Genomic DNA, 21,658 nt, shown 5'->3' with positions numbered 1-21,658 from the left:
AATGCCCTCATATCATTCTATATTGAACATACACCTTCAAAATTGACCATATACGTAATTTTTCCTTTTTTAAAAACACAAAGCTTTTTTATTGTGTAATCTAAAAACACATTGGGTTAAGTTTTAAATCACAGTATCTTTTTGATAACGTGTGAAAATCAAAAAATTGTTTAAACACATTGTGATATGAACTTAACACAGTGTGTTTTATAAAACAAAATTAAAAAAACAATGTGTTAAATTCAGATCTTTTAACCAATTTTCTAGTTTCATAAAAAATTTTAGTTAAAAATGATCATGGATAAAATATAAGAGTAATAATTCTTATATTCTCAAATTAGAAAAGAAAAAATCTTTGCCCTTTTCTTTCTACTCCCTTTTCTACTTTTGAAACAAGGCCAGTTAAGAAAAGACAAACTATGGTTGTTAAGTCGGCTCATCAACATTTGACATGTAATAGAAAAAATAAATATAAATATTAAAGATAATGATCAGTAATTCATCGAAATTTATTTTGCAATTGCAGCACAACAGCAGCATAGCCATACTCACTGCTCACTTATTGGTATTGGAATCCAAATCCAGATCCTAATCAAAATAAATAGAAATCGTCGCATAAAATAAAAATGGAATATGAAGTAATAGCGGCATCATGGTTGGGGTTGATCCTGGAAGGGCTGAGAGTGATACCAAAAAGCCATTACATGATAGGTTTAATATGTATCATAATAATAATGATTTACAATTTCTTAGAATTCCATTTCATTCACGATGTTTTCCTCACCTTCTTTCGCGGCTCTCCGGTCTCTCTTACTTACAATCCTTCATCTCATGTTTATCACGGTGTCGCTTCCAATTGTCGCCTCCTTCACGCCAGGTCTCTCCTCTCTCCTTATTTTATATTGCAATATTCATATCACCGGTAATGCAATTCACGTGTAAACTAATGCTAACATTAAACGGATAACTGTTTGGAAATGTATGTATTCAACATCAGTCGTCCATTCTTTATTATTGTATATGTGTATACGTAGTATATATCCACCACTCTGCTGTGTTGGAGGATATAAAGCTTCAAGTTTCTATCGGATTAAAAAACCTGTTGAAAAGCTTCTATATAATGTGGGAGAAATGAAGAGCTTTTGATATATCCCATGTTTTATCGTTTATAATTCCTGTTATCCTACTATTTGATGGTCTGTGACTGCAATTGCTATACACATTGTGTATATGATGAAGGTATTGTGGGTCATTCAAATAAAAAAAAGTTTAAATAAATTAAATATATGTACCATTTATTTTGTATTGCCCAATTGATTCGTTACTTTAAGTTTTTTTTTTCTCTAGCTTCACACAATTAGTACAAAGTCAAAGTCATGATTTTTGTGTGTTTAAAACAATAGGAATAAGTGCTGGAAATCTATTAATTTAAGTCCGTATGTTTATCAAACATGAATGCTTCTAATGTGTATCAAACTTTCATATATTACTTATTGTATGGATCTGGTAGTATTTTTGCTCATGTGATATCCATATAAGTTACCAAATAATAGTACCATTTGAGAGCAACATGTATTGTTGGATATATATGCAGCATATAATGAATATGAGGCTATGGCTGACCACATTTTTATGCACTTAACCTATAACAGAATAAGGATTTATATTGGAAAATCTCTTACAAGATTACGGGATGGTTGATATTGGAGTCTAGATGAAGTATCCTATAAATATGGTTGGTCGGTTGTATATTACAATTTGAAAACTTAACTTTGTCAAGCTGTATAAGTTCTCACTTATCCCTACGAGGATCTACTTAATAGGGGCTTTGCCGAATATATTAATTGTAATGTTTGAGATTTAAAAGTGTACAAGTTTTGTTAGAATCTTTTAGTGCTATGAGTTATGCTAAAAAAAGGTTTCTTATAATTTCAGTAATTCATGCAATGTGAATAATTATGTTATCTTTTGTGCATTTGCTTCTTTGATAAGGTACATGGCTACACCTTGGCTCTCAAGTCCTCACATTCAAACAACATTTTTGAATTTCCATGGGAGACCACCTTTAGTAGATTATGCAAGGTACGTTTTCTTGTCAGGTGTTGCTATATACATAAATTTATCAATTTAAGCTTTTAATTTTAAAGCAAAGTGTTGATTGGTAAAACTGTTTTATGTATGTAGCATAATTTTGCTACAGGATTATTTTAAACTTAGAATGCTACCTGCTGTTATTTGTTGTGATTTAACCCATAAATACCTGATTGCTAGTATTTGTACTTGTGAGAGATTTACTTGGTTTGAGTGTCTGCGGCTGTGAACTCGGACCTTGTAACCTAGTCTTGGTTTTAAAAGGCGATAGTCACACAAAATCAATAAGGTCCCTTTTTGAAGCGCAGAGCGGTGAGCTTTTGGTACGTGAGGCGCATACTTATGGAAAAAGAATATAAATTACTTATATAGTATTTATGACACATAAAATACCAAAACACCATCATTAAGAGCCTCGTTTAAGTCCATCTTTAATCATATCATGTTTGAAAAGAAACCCCCAAAAGATTGTTGGTCTCGAGGAATTAGAAAGAAGAGATCAATCTTGTTGTGAACTCGGACCTTGTAAACTAGTTGGCAAAAGGCTGGACACCGTGTTTATATGAAAATCAAACTAAAATAGAAATGATAAAGATTGTCTCTCGTTGCTATTATGAAACCCTAAAATAACTGAGGCGTAAATAGTTTAAAGCTCAGGCTATAAATAAGAAGAGTTGCATTAAGTCCACAATATTGGAAGCAAGAAATGGCAATTGCTAATACTTATTTTGTTGAACTACAGAAATTTGAAAAAAATATATTTGGTTAAACTAGATATATTGATTGTACTCGATGAATGGAATACATTGATTGTACCTTAATGAATTAGTTTGATAAAATTTCTTTTACTGTTGAAGTTTCTATTCTTGTGTTGAAAGTACTTTTCTGGTATTAATATACCTTCTCTTGTTATGTGTTTGTCCACTCTGAATCCCTCCCAGAGAATTATTTTATGCTTCTGATGGTGGAACTTTTGCTCTGGATTGGCTGAAGAGTTATGATGGTAACACTGACATATAACATATCTTGTATACCTCATCAGAATACTATCCATTCTATTTATCACAACAAACTACGCACACATATGAAGCTTTTACGGGCACGTAGGCGATGATCAGTTGCTTGTGAAATGTTTCACCAGATGTATTTGTAAGATTTTCTTGCATTAATTTTAATTTAAATTTTTCCATAACCTTGCAGTTTTGGGAGTGTCAACATATGAAGATGATAAAACCCCCATTGTAATTGTTATTCCTGGATTAACTAGTGATTCTTCTTCAGCTGTAAGTCTAAACTATTGTCATTGTCATCATAGTTCTTACTGAACCTTCTTAGATGGTTATGTTTATTTTAATTACAAAATATCATCTTTTTAGTTCACTCCTATGCTAATGTTGGTTTGTATGATATAATACATGACCGTGGAAAAAGCTATACATGTAGTAGTAGTTTGAGGCCATTAGTTTTGATTTTTTTAACTGTAGATCAATCATTCCTCAAATAAATGTTATTCACCTTGACACCAAATGTTACTTGTCTTTATGCACCGGTGGGTGATAGGGTGATTTTGTAGTATTATATAGGTCATGTATACGAATGCGTTATTCGGAATTTAAGTCAGGGTGACCTCCTTGGAGTTGGATAGTATTTTCCAAGCCGTCTTTATTGGGCTCGCTTGGTCTCTCTGGGAATCATCTTATTGATGAAAATCTAGTTCGCGGAATGAGTAAGAACAAGGTTGTAAATAATGCTCTGCGGTCACTCGACGGTCGACCACCTTTAAGGTTAAATCTCATTTCGCGGAGTTATAACGGCGTTATAACGGAGACTACAAAATATAAAGGAATTCATATAAAAAATATACATATTAGCAATATCCTAACAACATTAGTCAAAAAGGATGTCTTCTGACCGTTATTTGACTGTTTAGCTCCGTTATTTGACTGATAAATCCGTTATTTGACCGTTAAATCCCGTTATAACGGGGCCGTTAAATCCGTTATCTGACCTTTATTGACTCAGATCTTCAAATTTACCCTCCAACCCCCTTAGTGTAACGGTGGACCTCCGTTATTTACAACACTGAGTAAGAATAAAAATGTTGTTTGTCTTTTTACATGTTTTCTCTTGAGTTTTTGTTGAAATTGCTAGTTTTTAATATCCCCCTTTGTAATGCTCACATGGAATCCTTTCAGTAGTGAGTTGGGTATGTTTAATATAAATATTTTGTTATCATAAAGAAGAGTGTTTGATATTTAGAATGCATGATGTGTGTTTTTTTGTTTGTGGCTAGTTATCTGACATAAATATATGCATCATATTCTGCATTTGTATTTCAGAAAAAGAATTAGTTGATCTTGTATTGTAATAAGGTAAATTGAAATATGCCCTTGTCCATGTATTAACAACATGATCATTATTCTTGGAAACATGTTAGTACCTCAAGCATCTTGCCTTCTCCACAGCAAAACAAGGATGGAATGTGGTTGTATGCAATCACCGAGGACTTGGAGGAGTTTCTGTTACGGTGAGTACTTTTTTACTCATAATGGATGCTTCTGGCAAACGAAAGGGTAATATAAGGGTACTTATTTACTTAAAACTTTTGTCTATCATGTTTGAAGTTTATAATTTGGTTGTTTATGCAGTCAGATTGCTTCTATAATGCGGGATGGACAAAAGACATACAAGATGTCATCAACCACCTTCATCAGCAAAATCCCAATGCACCTCTATTTGCAGTGGGGACTAGCATTGGTGCTAACATTTTGGTACAATTACTCATCCGTTCTTTTTCATTTCTTTTCTGAATCCATTGCGCTTTTAAAACAAGATACTTATATGTTCAGAAATGAGAAATGATGCATTGAAAGAACGCATGTTCAATACATAACTTAGGTACAAGACAAAGTGCTTTGAGCATGTAGATATCTGTAATCTTTATTTTTCTTCTAGTGTTTTTAGTACTCATTGTTTATCATAATAATAATTTTAGACCTGAGTCAAGAAAAGATTGAAAAGATAAGGAACAGAGAATAAAATAAATAAATGAATCGTATACATCCTAATCCCATAGCTGTACAGTATTAGGACAAGTAACTACTTCCCTGTAGACAAAGATTGTAGTAGGAAAGATAAATTGTTATATATTGATTATTTTTGTGACACATTAAGACCACATTTTCTCGTCCATGGGTCTAATACACTGTCTATGATTGTAACAGTAGGATTCTTGAATGGGAATCAGAAGTATAACAATCAGTTAAAATAATCAAAACAAGTAACCTGAATTTAAATCAAAGGTCGATCTATAATGAATCAGATTCTTATCCAGAAACGTGACAAATTGAATACGAATCACAGCTTCGATGTGTATTACGAGTATAAGAATTAAGAAGGAAGAGAACAGAACTTAAAACCTTAAAGTATTATTAGGACACTAATAAAACGTAGAATACTAATCAAAATTAATCTATCTCATGAGATCAAATAGAATCTGAAAGTAGATTGGGGCAGGGTTCCCCTCATCATACTAAGGTTTCTGACGCACTCACCCAACGGTGTAACACCCCAACAAGGCGGAATCATGAGGGTCACAAAAATAGCACAGCACGACATGGAAATTATGTAGAGTAAAACTAATGCATAAATAGGATTCAAAAATCCATACTAACCATTCAAGAAAGCAAGTACCGGATCACACATAAGCATAACCCTTAAGCGGGAAAACAATGGATCGCGGATCCAAGGATAAGTCCAAGTCCAACCCTAGCATGCAATGAAACATCCAACACGTCTATGATGCACCTCTTCACCTGAAAAGTGTACTAAAACTCGTCAACATAAAGTTGGTGAGTTCATAAGGGTAAGTAATAGGAATCAAGTGTCGGGATATCAATCGTTAACGATATAGGGATTAGAATACCTAATCACGTCAAAGAAAACCCTAAAAGGGTATACGTTAGCACAAGTCAATACAATAACGTCAACGTCTCAAATATCGTCAGTATAAATATGACAACGTCAATACAACAACGTCAGCGTTCAATAATCGTCAATATAAATATAGCACGTCAATACAACAACGTCAACGTCCAATAATCGTCCACATATAATATCGTCCATACAATAACGTCAACGTCCAATAATCATCCATATATATATAATATCGTCCATACTCAGATTAAACAACCCGTATCCCGAGTATGATCATGTCGGGTGTGGATTCGTCAATCCACCATCCACGTCTTATATAATATATAATATACGTCTTTAAAAATAATATCGTCATAATGAGGCCACGATCATACCGGGTGTGGATTCGTCAACCCACCGTCCACATCTTGCATAATATATAATAAATATAACGTCTTTCGTCTCAATAAGTATATAATATGGATTTAACACTCCATAACGTTTCGTCATAAACACGCACAAACACGTAAATACAAGAAATCATCTACTTATTCAACGTCTCGTATCATATCATAACGTATCTAGTTGACGACCACACAATGCACATAGACTTCATACGATTTTACTTTCAAGGAATCATGGATGCTTACATATATTGTCACCCGCAGCCTTCCAACCACATCTACAACTCATTGAAGGCATAATCGTTTTCCATGTATGTACAACTATCCTAACCACAACAAACATTCATAACCGAAAGCATAATCAACCGAAAGATAAGTCAAGACATCAATCGAACAATCAATCAATTAATCAACGATCAAACAAGTATGTACAGTTTTCAACCTGGATCTCAATTGAGTAGGGAGCTACGGAACTCACCTTGATCGGTAATAGCAAATTAAGAATGATCATAAGCGTTCAACGAGTGTCACAATTCCACACCTATAATATATGCGTCACATATGTGTTAATGCATCAAATCCACCCTACTAAGGTTTTTAAACGTGACTTAAAGCTTTGACCGACTCCCGAGACTCAACAAGGTCATTAGAGACTCAACAAGGTCATTAGAAGGGTCAAGAAGTAGTTTGGGTCGAATTAAAGTCGTCCAAATATCGTCTCATTTATGCCACATATCATTATACATATGTATAATTTAGATTAAGGTTCCATTTTGAGTTTTAGACTGACCATTAGCTTTGGACGACAAGTATGACTCGAATACGTGACCATAGGAGCTGAGAAAGGATCCATTTGGAAGCTTGACACGGCCCAAGAACAATGGTAAACAAGCTAGCAAGAAATCTGGAAACAAGGAGCAGTAACTGGATTTTATTCCAAAGATGTGATCTTAGAGCTCGCTAATGTAAATTTCCATATCTTTATTGTTAATGTAATGAGCCTATCCCTAAAAAAAAAGGAATTTGAGAATTCTTCGGGTATGGAATCGTAGACCACCATCTTGGACGGTGGGCTGTTTCTCCTTTACGCTGCTTCACACTGTTTTACGGTGGCTTGGGAAGGCAGACGCTGGAACCTAGCAAACCCGACCACCGTCTGGGACGGTGGTGGCTGGCGTCCCAGACGCTGAACAGCAGCAGATCGAGCAGCAGCAGCACACCAAGGAAAACCGACCCATTTCACATTGACACTTCACTTTTGGCTTGGAAAACAATTTAAGCTGCTTCAAAACTGACTTTGGGACATAAATGGACTTAATTATTTCGGGTTGTTAAATGGACTTTACCAGTAACCCATTACAATTTAACAACCCGAAACATCAAAATCTTGTCCTAATTTGCTTTAACCCATTTCAAGAACATAACTAACCCTAATCCGAACTATTTCGGTTTTTGAAGCTAGATTCGACCAAGTGACACTCTCAAACATGTTTTTGAGCATAAATAATTGTGTTCCAAGCAACAAGCTCGACCCATAACATCCATAAGTGCCCCATTACGATTTTTGACCTAGATTAAGTCACTAGAACCCTAATCTTGACCTATAAGTGCATTTGACCCGAAATTTGACCCGAAATTTGACCCAAGAATCCGTTTCACTTGGTCAAGAAGCATAGGTAAAGATACAAAATGATTTTTAAGCAGTTTTCACTTACCAAGCTTTCCACAAGAGATGAAATCCGGAAATGAGCTAGAAATGGGGATTACTCGAGCTATGAACCCAAATTCGTGATATGTAGGAGATGAGATGATGTAGATGATTTTTCTTGCACCATTCTTACTTCAACAAGATTAATGATGATGATAGTCTAGAGAGGGTGAGGGAGAGAGTTCTTGGAAGACTTCTAGAGAGAGAGAGAAGATAAGAGTGTGTGATTGGGGGAAATGGATAGAAGGAATTGGATGGGAGGTTGAGATAAGGTTGGGTCAAAACTTGTGGGTCGTAGGTCATGGGTCATGGTTGCACCCATGGGTTGACCCGGTCTCAATTGAGTAGTTTTTCAAATCATTATTTCACATCATCTAGCATTGCATCGTCAATTAAATGGTCAATCGACCCGTTAAGCACAATACTCGTCATTAAGTCTTACATTGCATTTAATTTCGTCATTTACTGAAGTCGTTAGTCAAATTACATAATTAGTCAAGCAGGTCAAAAGTCACGGATGTTACAAACAGTCTTACTTTCCACTAATTAACAATTCTAGACGCTTGCTCAAATCAACTGAAGATCATATAAAGCACCAGTATATAAATGATTTCCGTAGTTGTGTTTTGGGGAGTGGATGCAGTTAGTTGTAAGCAAATGTCTTTAGTTTAGAGAATGAAACACTCACCTCAATTCTCCTCACTATAGGCAAGTTAAGACAATTATAAACACCACTCTAAGAAAATATTGTTTACTAGATTCTCAACCAAGTGTACCTGACAATATAAATTATCACAATAAGCAAATCTCTAACCTTAATTCTTTTCAAAACCAGAGCTACTCCAGAAATATAGGCGATATCTAGTGAGTATAATTGAATCTGACTTATAGACAAGGCAACTCACAAACTAAATTGAAATAACAAACACAAACTTTGTTTTAGCAAAAGAATGACTACAAAGAGCCGATCTTGAATCCTGGCTTGTTAGACATGAATCTAACTATATGCCCCGGTGGATGGACGAATGTTGCAACTTTAGAGAAAGTTTCAACCTTGGCCATTTAGATTAGCGCAACACCACATATAGTTCTCGTAAGTCCCCACACATGTGGGGTAAACATCACAAACTGACAAATTACATCATACAATATGATTATTTCACTCGTATCACATGTTCATAATTTCTTATATCATCAGGTTAGAGTACTTTATAAAAATGATTTCCTATGTATGCACCAACAATACATAAGTGAGTTACTACACTAAAGCCCTATATATGGTAACAAACATTCTTACGCTAGTACATGTAGGACAAGTTACTGAGTTTTCTTTTGATTGACTCCTAATTAAAGACTAACATCATGTTCTTGAGGATTCATGTAATGGATTCTTCAAGTGTATTGATGCTTGGTGGAATCTACAGTAGCTAAATTTTGTTACTGACAAATTATCAGGTGAAGTATCTTGGAGAACATGGGGAAGATATTCCTATTGCCGGAGCTGTTGCTATCTGCTCTCCTTGGGATCTTTTGGTAGTTTTCTACTTATCAAGGTTTATAAAATGTGTTTCATCTTTCTAGATGGATGTTTTCTAAAGGACATTTTTGTGGCAATATTTTTAGAATACTAGATATTTATCTGCTTGCATGTGAGAATTTTGCTTGTGTTCCATGTAACCATGTCCATCAAATATTCATTATTGAGGTTGTAGAATTTCTCCTATCTCAAAGGTATAATAATCACCTTTTGTTCTTATAAGTTGGGCGTTAGGGCATTGAGGAAGAATGGTTGTAGGACAATTTAAGTTTTCATATGCATAATTAGAACTGTTCAAAGATACATATAATCGCTTAAATGGAGGGTGTAGGATGCACCTCCTTATTCTTAAGATGTCGGGGGATAGTCAAGGCTTTTCTTACATGCATTATGGTATAGTATAGATTCATCTACTGGTAAATACAAACATACTTGGTCATTACTAATTAGATAACCCGTCAGGGTTTCATATTATTATGTAAGAAACACTGTTTCTAAAATGATCATCCAACATCTCTTTTCTCCTTGGATTTATGTTTATATTTTTTGGTTCTTTGTCTGAGTGTGTCACATTTTAACATTGTTTCGTAATAATGTACAGATTGGGTCTAGATTCATATGTCGCAGGACTGTTCAAAAATTCTATGATAGGGCTCTTACTGTTGGTCTTCAGGAGTATGCACAACTGTATGTCGTCATTTTGTTTCTTTTTAATTATCACTAAGGCAAACAATATTGTGCTTCTACATTTTGTTAAACAAATATAGCTGCCTTTTTTCATTTTTAAATTTAGCTTTTCATTGCAGGCATCAAACTCGTTATTCCCGTCTTGCCGACTGGGATGGTATTGTAAAGGTATATAGTCTCTTTTGTTGCAAAGCTCATTTTATTAACAAAATTGCTTGTTTTGTTCATTTCATGGTTAGATGACATCAAATATTTTGATTCTGTTGGTTACACAAAACAGTTTTTAACACATAATGACCTTTTCCGTTTATAGTCACGCACCATTCGGGATTTTGACAATTATGCTACTCGTCTAGTTGGGAAGTATGAGGTAAGCCTTTTTAAGCATAAGAATGTTGTTGCTTACTTCTAGTTAGTGACATTTTTATTTTGAAGACCGTGGATACATACTATAGGCATTGTAGCAGTGCTCAGTATGTGACGAAAGTTGCAATTCCATTACTATGTATAAGTGCTTTAGATGATCCTGTCTGTACCTGGGAGGCAATTCCATGGGATGAGTGCAGGTATGCTATTATTTACATGTGGCAATTCTGACTAATTTACCCAGAAATGGGTCTATTCAGACAAAAACTATATTATCTGCACCAAAAATATTCCATTTTGAGCTACACCATCTATCTGAGCAACACATAATATCAATACTATTTGTGTGCCCCTAGAATTTGGTTTTCTTAATATCATTATTAATATAGTTTGATATGTGATCACTTTTATATTTAATATATGTTGGTCCCAATAGAGCAAATAAAAATATTGTGCTGGCTGTAACACGACATGGAGGACATCTTGCTTTCTTTGAGGGACTTACTGGGTCTAGATTATGGTATGCTCGTAATTTACTTCAAGTTTCATTACCCTTTTTCTGCTATTAATTCACATTTACAAGAGTAATTGTTTTAAATTTATTAATATATATGTAGTATGTCAAATATTATTAGTTTTAATCCTTACTTTAGAGATACATCAATATCTGTAGGCAGGTAAAAGAAATGAATACCATCTCACGCATTTTGTTTCAACCTTTAGGTGGGTGAGAGCTGTGAATGAGTTCCTCGGTGTTCTGCACAACAGCCCCTTCATGCATACACAAAAGAAGGTGACAACCAAATTTGTCAGTCCTCTTTGGTCAATATTCTATGCTACTACGATTTAATATATAGTAAACAATGGGCCAATGGGTTGGTGGCCCATTGGTAAGGTCTTTGACCTTGGGGAAAACCGCGGGGGGGAGTTCGAGAGTCCTGGGTTTCATCCCAAGCTTGCATGGTTCGTGCACCTCATACTGCCCAATTGGATGTCACTGTGGTGTCTCGAATGCTAACCGCTAATTACTAACTACTAACTCGCTTTTTACAAAAAAAAAAATAGTAAACTATGAGATGGGAGTATTTGACTGCTTGCTACCGACTTAAAGGATCTCGGGTCCAGAGTGAACAGTAGTCTTCTTATTAACAACTGCACGTTCACAAAAGATGTAAATATTTAGAAACTAAATAATATTTGGTTATTTGTTTAAAAAGTAAAAGAATAAATGGGCACAACGTTGCCATTGGGGTGTTAGTTCGATGGTCAGGGGGCAATGTGGTTTACTCCTGGGGGGTCTTAGGTTCGAATCCTACCACATGCAAATGTGGTGAGGGGGCCTTAGTAATGTTATACCCATCTAACACATGGGGAGCAAACCCTTTAGGGCGTTGTCAGGAGTCGAAGTGGCGTGGACGCATCCGCGTGGGGGTGTTAGCCATTTATCCGTTGCTACCTTTCAAAAAAAAGATGGGCACAACATTCTTGTGGTGCTCGAAATGGGCCAAGCTTGGATAAGGTGTTAATCCGAAACATTTTTTTAATGCTTTGATATTATCAATTTACTTTATACGATTACAAACACTATATAACACCATTACAATTTTAAGTAAATGATTTAAATTTGAAAATACATTTTGGGCGACTTTCAACCTATTTGACCAATTGTTTGTTTTGCTCTATATTTATGGATTTGTCCTATTAGGTATAAAAGTATAAAACATAAGCCAATTAAAAAGTGGTTGGATGTTTAAATATTGCCCGCCTTTAAACTTCATTTAGTTATGAACTCGTTTACATTTTGTTTCAGAATCCTCAACATTCTGGACATGAATTGTCTGTAGATCAAGGTCCATACGTAAATGTTTCAAATGGAATGGTTGCTGCCATCAGCAATGATCCATTATCAAGTGATGTCATAGAAGATCCATATGAAAAACAAAGAATCAATCAAGAAAGTGGTGATACAGTACCAGATGCAGAAGAGCATATACTCGCTTGTTCCACTGGTCAAATCTCCAAGCAGTTGGAGGCTAAGCCGCTTGATGTTACTGCCATTATAAGTTGGTTAAACAAGCTGTTTTTGCAAAATAGAAGATCAACATGGATGCTTTTTTATATTGCCACCATCTCAACATTGCCATTACTTGGTCTAGCCCTCCACTTCTTATTTCGGAAGAAATTTAAGAAGGTTTTACTAGCGAAGTCACTCAAGTGATACATGTGTGGAAGTTGCGTATGGTAAATTGTAACTTTTAAAATCATGGTATTGGGCTTCCATGTAGAGTTATGGATATACATGTATGTCCCCTCGAAATAAGAGCATTAGCTAACTTGCCATTTTGAAGATCTAATAGAACTGCATATACCTATTTTTTTTTCAGGTGTAATACTGTATACTATATACTTTTTTATTAACTAGGTAGTTCAAGCCCCGCATTGCATGGCCGTATTTCTCACTTTTTTTCTTTAACTGCAATACCACAAACACAACATCTTAAGTATATTTACTTCCATATTAATAATTTCTTAAAACACATTGTTTAAAAAAACTCCGAAAGAAAAAATATAAGCGCAAATATATTTATTTTAAGGTGAATGACACAACACATTCAAATGTTGGTACTTCATTTAAGACCATATGTTTGTTTAATGTAATATGTTTGCGGCCTTTTTACATGGTATGGCAAGTGGTAATGTACCGATAATTCATCATGTTTATGTCACTCAGAAAATAAGGAAGAAAAAATATTGATAAAATAAACTTAAAATTTAATAGAAAACAAAAAGAATCAACATAATATATGTAAACAAATTAATATCAAGAATTTACAAAAAAAATATAAGATATTATTTTAAATTTTTTAATATATATATTTTAAGGGCAATGACACAACACATTCAAACGTTGCTACTCCATTTAAGACCATATGTTTGTTTAATGTAATATGTTTGCGGCCTTTTTACATGGTATAACAAGTGGCAATGTATCGATACTTCATCATGTTTATGTCACTAAAAAAATAAGGAAGAAAAAATATTGATAAAATAAACTCAAAAGTTAAAAGAAAACAAAAAGAATCAACATAATATATGTAAACAAATTAATATCAAGAATTTACAAAAAAAATATAAGATATTATTTAAAATTTTTTTTATAGAAAACAAAATGTTAAAAAGCATATTATTACACAAAAAAATAGAAATTAATTGTTGAGAAATGTAAGGTGCCCTATTGTTGCGTGGATCGTAATAAGATGTTATTCGTTATGTCAAGAGTGCGGAATCCTCTTGAGATAACTAGATTGCTATTGCCTTTTGTTAATTAATAAGTAATTAATCAACCCAAGGAGATGCACAAGGCTTGTGGTTCGTGTAGAAGAACACACGAAGGAACAAATAACCTTAGTTCGTAAATTCGTGAATAACTATCAAGAATTCGTCAATCATTAACCTAATTTCGTAGATTAGGTCTTGTATTTATACTAGTTACGTATTGGATCGTGTGGGCTTAGGCCTTAATTACGTATTTGGCCTGAAACAATAATCAACCGATCTGCCTCGTGCTGACGTCAGCACGAGGGACAACCCATTGTTCTTTGTTTGACTTCGTTTGGCTCATACATAACATCCAATCATCGTTTAAGTGTTCTACGACACTTATAAACCTTGATTCTATGTTCTTGTACCTGCAAAACAATATATAACACACAAACACAATACAAAACACAAATAGATATAATATTGAAGTTCAAACGTAATCATTAAATATCAACACAAATTCTTATTTAAATGATTACACACAAGTTCCTAAAAACATAAACGATAATCAAATCTATGTTGCGATTGTCACAACGAATCTGCATCTACAGACTCCCCCTTCACGATTGCAACTAGATCTCTTTAAATTCTTCAAAAGTTGAACTTCAAAGCTATCCGTTAAATAAAAGTCTTGTGCTATTCGCATGAATTCTCTCTTGCAAACAATGTGCGAGAATGTTGCGATAGCGCCTTTCCTCTACTCTCCAAAAATCTACAGCTGAACAAGGTGTATCCAAAAGTCTTCTTTGATCACCTCTTGACAAGTTGACAATCTGCATCGGATCATACATGCGTAGCAACATTTGTTTCTTTGAATCATCAACAGACATCTGTGCTTCGCCTGACTTGATATCTATCTGCCAAAATGTCATCTCTGTCAGCATATCTTGATCCCATCTGATAGCGGGAACCTTCTTAACACATTTAATTCTTTTCTGGACAAATCGAAATGTGCCATCTGGATTCTTAATCTTCTTCAAAGGTGTTGGCTTTCTCAACCTTTCTTCTGGCTTCAGACCTCTAGCACTGAAATACTTAATTCTTTCATCTCTGAATCTATTCTAGTAGAAATCTGCAAGTCCATTGCTCTGAAGATTAACGAACCAGCGTCTTCCCAAATCTATCATGTCTGAATCACTGAGAGAGTGGAAATGTCTTTGACTTATTGACATGTACTGGCAACCCTCCTTTCTCTTGATAATAAACAATTTGATTCTGTGATCATAGAACTAACTTTGTATCACTGAGAAGTATTTGGGTGCATCCTTGTCTGAGACATATTCCCAAAACATTGATGGTTTATACGCATCACGTATCATCAAACCAGTATGTCCTCTATAACCTGGAATTAGTCTATTAATAATAAACTCATGATCTTGCTGCACCGGAGGTATATTAAATCTTCCAAGATCAACCTCTCGTGTAGCATCTATATTCCAGTATAGATCAAAAATATTGTATTGTCCTTCATCAACTATATTTGCATATACAGCAAATCTCAACCTTGCAGCATTCTTAGGTTCATCTGGACTATCTCTGATTGGATTGAGATTGAGATGTTCTACTTCAGCTATTGGTTCAACTTGAATGACTTCATCTTCATTAAAGACACGATCAAAGTCATAAGGTGTCTCAAGCAACCTTTTTCTATCAGCTTCCGAAGTAATGAACTCTCCTTCTTCCAAATCTTCATCATCGATACTTTCTAGATCTTCTTCAGCATCAAGATCGTCCAATGCACCTATCCTTTGAAACTTATCTGCAATTCAAATGATTTACATATACAATGATAAAGAACATAAATCATAAGTCAAGACATAATAAATAGTATAAATACATAAAGAAATTAAAATAAATAATACTATATCATAAATATAATGTAACAATTACATTGATATTTATCTTATAATCTTTATCTATTTTAACTTACAACAATAATATTATATCATAAATATAATGTAACAAATACATTTATATTTATCTTATAATTATTACAAAAACAAGAAAAAAAATAAAAATCATTAGCACTAAGGTTCATAATCCGAATCTGACTCTGACTCTGAAGATGTATGAGTTAACCCTGACTATTCTTTCATTTGATCCCTAAGTGATCCTGGATCATAATAATCATCATAATCCATAATCTCTGCTCTAGCTCTCATATGAGATTGTGGATCATATCCCAATCTCTTTTCTAGTCTATGCACAATTAAAGGGTGCAAATCTGACTCTGTAATGGCATTGGTAGTAGAATCAGTCTTAGTTGACTCACTATCCTGAGTAGATTTTCTTTTGCTAAGATTTTCTTTTTTCTATATGATTATAAGGATCATTCACTATCTCCCTTTCTATTCTATCAGAATTAGAATCGGAGTTACCTGAATTGGAATCTTCCCCATCATCATTGTTATCCAGGATCATCAGGATCTGCATCTAGAGCGGTCATCACAGCTTTGCCTTTCTCTTGAGTCCCAGAAGTACTAGCACCAGTTGTACCAGCAATCTCTGACTCTCTCTGTGTTGACGACTCCCCCTAAATATCTGCAGTCTCTGTATCCATAGCATCACCAGCAGTATCTTGATCTTGACCTCTATTCTCTGGCTCACCAACTGATTGTTGTTGATTTGGATCTTGAGCTCGATCTTGATCTTGATCTTCATGATCATCATCTCTTGTCTTCTTAGCAAGCTCATCATCCTTACAACCATCTTTATCTCCCCCTTGAGCCAAGAGTTGGTCAAGTCTAGATCCAAGAGAATGAACAAGAGCGGTCATCATGTCCATCTCTTCCTGATGCTTAGCAGCTTGGAGCTTTAGCTGACTCTCCAAAGCTGTAACCCTCATCTCCAACATCTTCTTCTCTGAAAACAAACGACTCAGCTGCACTTGAACAGGTACAGGTGGACGTGAAGTAGAAGCAACATCAGATGTAGAGGCCTGAGGTGGCATCGTAGCTTCAAACGAAGGCATACGAGCACTGGAAGTTCCTGTGGGAGGCATCTGTGGTCTTTGCAGAGGAGCCAACAGACGTCCCATGACAGTAGAAACAGGAACTGTCGCCTGAATAGGAGCAGACGAAGGCCTAGGAGCAACAAGTGTCGGCTCTTGCTCTTGACGAACTGTAGACTCCGGAGCAGTAGGAATCGTAACAGTTGAAGCCTCAGCAACAACTTGTGCGCGAGAACCAATTCCTCTTATTATAAACTTTGGTCTTGACCTTCTCTCCCCAACAACAACACCAGCAGCAGAAGGAGCAGACACAGAAGCAGGAACATCAGAAACTGAAGCTGTTAAAGCAGCAACCAATGGAGTATCACCAACAGTAGGTGCATGAGACCTCTCCATGGCTTCAGAATAAGCAGCAAACTCTCTATCAACTTCAGCTTGAGATCTAGCATGTCTTCTTCTTCGCTTTGGCAATCTTTCTTCCTCTTCTTCATCTTCTGAATCCTCAACAACATTAACCGGGACTTCAGAAGGACCTACATCAACATCAACTGGAGCAGAGGTAGAATTAGAAACTCCAGAAGATGGTGGTACAAGATTTGTAGGATCATCAATATCCTCCATGAGAGCATCCATATCAGAATCATGCTCTAGATCACCAGCATACAGAGGAACATCATTTAGCCCCTCAAACTGATCAGCTCGTTCTTCATGAGGATCATCCTGAGCTTGATCATCACCACCAGCAGCAGCAGCAACGGGTTCTTCATCCTCCCAACCTTGTCTGGGTGCAACATAGTTAGGATTAAGCAAATGTCCGAACAGAGGTGGATTATCAACATGTATCGGAACATTTCCACCCGACAAGTGCTTCAAACTTTCAACAAATGCCTTATAAGTAAGACGACCTAAATTGAACGTAGGACCGTCAAATGGCAAATCAGCTGCAAAGTGACGAATTATGAGCATCACAAATCTTGGAAACAGAAAGAATTTCTTGTCTGTACCAAATGACCTCAACTGCTTCTCCAAATTATCAAAAATGTACTGAGAGAAGGTATATGGCTTGTTCAACACCAAGGCAACCATCTGAGAAACATTCTGTATATTCATCTGGTCATAGCCTGTACTCCGATGACTAATGGCCCTCAACAAATAGTAAGCAAGAAGCTTCCATTTGCCACGAAGATGATTCCTGAAGTATGGGTGAGAAATAGCTCCAGTATACCCCATACGACGTAGAGCACCGTCGCAGAAATCCTCAGAAAACTCAGTCAGACCTTGCTCTATCGCGACATCACCTAAGTGTAAGATCATCCGTAAGTCCCCAGCCGAAAAAGAGAATGAACGTCCTCCAACAGTAGTGTGAATGTATGTATGAGCACCCATCTGCACTAAATGGGCTGAATTCCAAAACTCCCTAATGAGACTTATCACCAACGGAGGGTTCTCTGTTACAGCAAAATGAACACGAGAACGTGCAAAAAGTTGTAGGACACCGTGAAACTCTAAAGTGCACCCTGTCTGCGTAATGCTGAGATCGAGTGCAACATTGTGCTCCTTGATGAACACACGAGCATTGTTACCTTGTCCTGCCATACCTGCACAAAAACAGACCAAAAACGACAAGAAAAACAAAAGTTAGAATAAACAAAAATAAAAATTAGGGTTTTGGCTCGTCTGCTTCGTGATGACGTCAGCACGAGGAGGATTTCCCTCGTCGTGACGTCAGCACGAGCCAAGCATGAAACCCAGAAACACGAAGTAAAAACATCTCCATATGATGTTAAAATCGATCAAAAACATCATCGTGGACTTGTTTATGGTTCATGGAGGCCCAGAAAACAAAATCGAAACGAATTCGATGAACACGAAGTTGGTTCGTGTTCTTCGTGTGAATAGTAACCGAAACACAAATCTCATTGATTAATCTTGATTTAACACTTGTTAACCTAAAGTTTTGTTAGATTTAACATGTTTAAACATCAATTAATCTAATTTTAAGTCCAATTCAAGTCCAAATCATCAAAAATCAAAGATCTAATTCGTGGTTCGTCCGAGTTACTGTTCACGCGAGGTAAAATCAAACATCGGGCATTATAACGACTTGTAATCGTTAATTCGTATAGTCAAAACATCAATCAATCATCATAGATTGGAATTATACCAACAAATCTGGACGAATAACACGAAGAAAGAAGGAATCCATCGAACTAAGGAGCGAATGAATAGTAGCACGAGGGAGACGAAGTTCGTGTGATTTACTTAGGGTTAATTTCAATTAATGGTAATTAATGAATAGTAACTACCCATATATATATTCGAATCCACATGGGCCGGGCCGAACACGTAGTTCGTGGGCTTCGTGATGACGTCAGCGCGAGGCATGCTGACGTCAGCACGAGGTGACTTCGAATTTTCAGATTTTTTATTCACACAAGCTTCATTCCTTAGCCAAATTTCGCGAATTTTCCAGAAATTTAAACAAGGAAAAATTCCAGAAATTCCAGAAACATAAACCTGTAGATACTCGTTACTAAGAACTTGTATCTACTCGAATATGCTATCGTAAATCATCCGTACTAACTTGTCATCACAATAATGTATCAAATAAATCTTACATTATTATCTTGACATAAAATCGATCATTTCTTCATTGATGTTTAACTCAACAATGCAAAGCATTTTAATGTATAATGCATTACAAAGTATCATATCAACAACCTATCACATTACATCTTAGGTTGTGATCTTGATAATAAAATGATAACCTATCACACTAAGTCTTAGGTTAAATTACAAGACAATCCATCCTTGTAACACAGTCTGTAGAAGCAATTTCTGATAGGCTTTTATTGTCCGTCGCAATGCAATTCCAATAAGCAAGTGAAAACAATTTTGCCTTCAATCCCAATCTGAAATTTTTTGATGCCAACTGCATTCAAAATGAGTTTATTATCTGTAACCTGCACACTTAACAAACTTCATCAATGCATCAAAACAACAATAAAAAATCATAAATATGCAAAACAACCAAAAAGCTTAACCTAGCAATCATTACAAGATCTAAGGCAAGTCCAATCTTTGTCAAGCATACTTATCAACCACAAATAATTGAAATTTCAAAAATTTACTTGAAACACATTTAAAAATATTTTGACTTTTCAATTTTCAAAACATTTCATTTTCTAAATTAAACAACTTATGTATTAATTAGAAAATCTGTCTTTTAAACATTTATACCGTAAGCAACAAGACTTATATAATTCACTAAGAATTATAACTTTTAAATACTTATCAAATCTCTCATGCAATAAGAACTAGTTTGACACACAAACTGACACTTATTACAAAAATAATAATAAAAATAAAATTAAAAATAAAAATAAAAGTAAAAATGAAAATAAAAATAAACTAAGCTACTTTATTTATTTACAAGAAATTCTAAGTTTCTGCAGATTCGATCAGATTAGCATTTACATAAGTCTGCAAGTGAGAAATAATTCTCTTATTATTAGTTATGAACAGTGATTCAACCACGATTACCGGTATATTTGTCCTCTTAAACACTCGGTACTTCCAGTTTCCTTTGAGTTATGACACTTTCGACATACCCTGGCCAAGAACAGTCACCATGTAACCCGAGTAGCCTAACATGCCGTTGAATAGTTTGCGAACTTATATGACCCACATTCAGATATACTTCCGTAATCGATACAAGCACTAAGATAACAAATATTCAATATATATTCAAAAACATCCTTAAACAAATCATGAGACACTTTTTAGATAACATAATTTAATTACATTGTGATTTAACTTATTTGCTTTTGCATTTCATTATCTATAAGGAACCCGTGATTTTCTATGAGACCCATGTAGCGAACTTTCTGACAACCTATCCCAAGTTGGAAGCTTTAGGTAGGCTAGGTATACAAAGACACCCGAGGACATACTGTGCCGAATCTCAAAGACCACATTAGCCCTTAATTTCATTCATTTCATTTGCATAACAATATCATTTACTTTCATGCTCATGATTGGTAGAGGTTTTTGCCTATATATTGAACAAATCTTATAGTAATGCTAGATCTTTCACAAAATTTAAGGACCAGATCAATTCATTACTGAAAAGCAAGCATTCTCAGCCATATATCTGAATATGTTTCCCACAAGAACATTGTATAAATTAAGTTCAGATTAAGGAAACCTTGCTACTTTGTGTCTACCAATATATCCCAAATTGTAATCACTTAACTAAGCAGTTATATTATGATTAAGCAGACTTAAAAGCTAAGTATCCTCACTTCTAATCATCTGACAGCATTAACTTAAATCTCCCCATACTTTTGTCATTTTCTCATTTTTAAGGTTTTTTATGACACTAAGAACTCTTTTTGTATTTTTATGACTCTAGCTATTTACAGACACAAACTTACAAAATTAGTTCTTTGAGAGATTTAATATGAATCAGCATTCTTCATCCCATTGAGAAGAATTAACTTCTCAAATCAAGGCTTATCAAATGCTTTGGTATACAGATCAGCTAAATTATCATCGGTTATAACCTTTTCCAAATGAATTAACTTCTTTTGGGCACAATCACGCAAGAAATGATGTCTAATATCAATATGCTTGGTGACCTTATGCATGACAGGGTTATTTGTAATGTCTATAGCTGA

At 35.1% G+C, this 21,658-nt stretch overlaps 1 protein-coding gene and 1 long non-coding RNA gene across 3 annotated transcripts; one reads left to right on the top strand and one right to left on the bottom strand.

Moving 5' to 3' along the window:
* The first annotated feature begins 497 nt into the window (after nucleotides 1–497).
* LOC122608341 (phospholipase ABHD3) lies at nucleotides 498–13,091 on the top strand. The gene is made up of 14 exons (XM_043781436.1): nucleotides 498–877; nucleotides 1,993–2,082; nucleotides 3,033–3,094; nucleotides 3,292–3,374; nucleotides 4,529–4,618; nucleotides 4,740–4,862; nucleotides 9,574–9,651; nucleotides 10,257–10,342; nucleotides 10,462–10,510; nucleotides 10,656–10,712; nucleotides 10,778–10,908; nucleotides 11,145–11,228; nucleotides 11,432–11,501; nucleotides 12,519–13,091. Exons 1-14 carry the CDS (start codon nucleotides 627–629, stop codon nucleotides 12,924–12,926), a joined length of 1,662 nt encoding a protein of 553 aa, XP_043637371.1. The 5' UTR covers nucleotides 498–626; the 3' UTR covers nucleotides 12,927–13,091.
* Nucleotides 5,720–8,309, bottom strand: LOC122608342. 2 transcript variants are annotated; one of them, XR_006325213.1, is made up of 3 exons: nucleotides 8,126–8,309; nucleotides 6,889–6,951; nucleotides 5,720–5,906 (listed from the first exon to the last, which is right to left on the bottom strand). It is a non-coding gene; the product is annotated as an uncharacterized LOC122608342 (long non-coding RNA). The 2 variants fall into 2 exon arrangements; XR_006325212.1 differs by lacking the exon at nucleotides 8,126–8,309 and having other exon boundaries at nucleotides 6,889–7,034.
* Nucleotides 13,092–21,658: the final 8,567 nt, after the last annotated feature.

This window comes from Erigeron canadensis, chromosome 7 (assembly GCF_010389155.1).
Source record: "Erigeron canadensis isolate Cc75 chromosome 7, C_canadensis_v1, whole genome shotgun sequence".
In the NCBI taxonomy this organism is placed as follows: domain Eukaryota; kingdom Viridiplantae; phylum Streptophyta; class Magnoliopsida; order Asterales; family Asteraceae; genus Erigeron; species Erigeron canadensis.
Note: the sequence above shows the minus strand (reverse complement) of the source record. Positions and strands in the feature narration are given on the sequence as shown.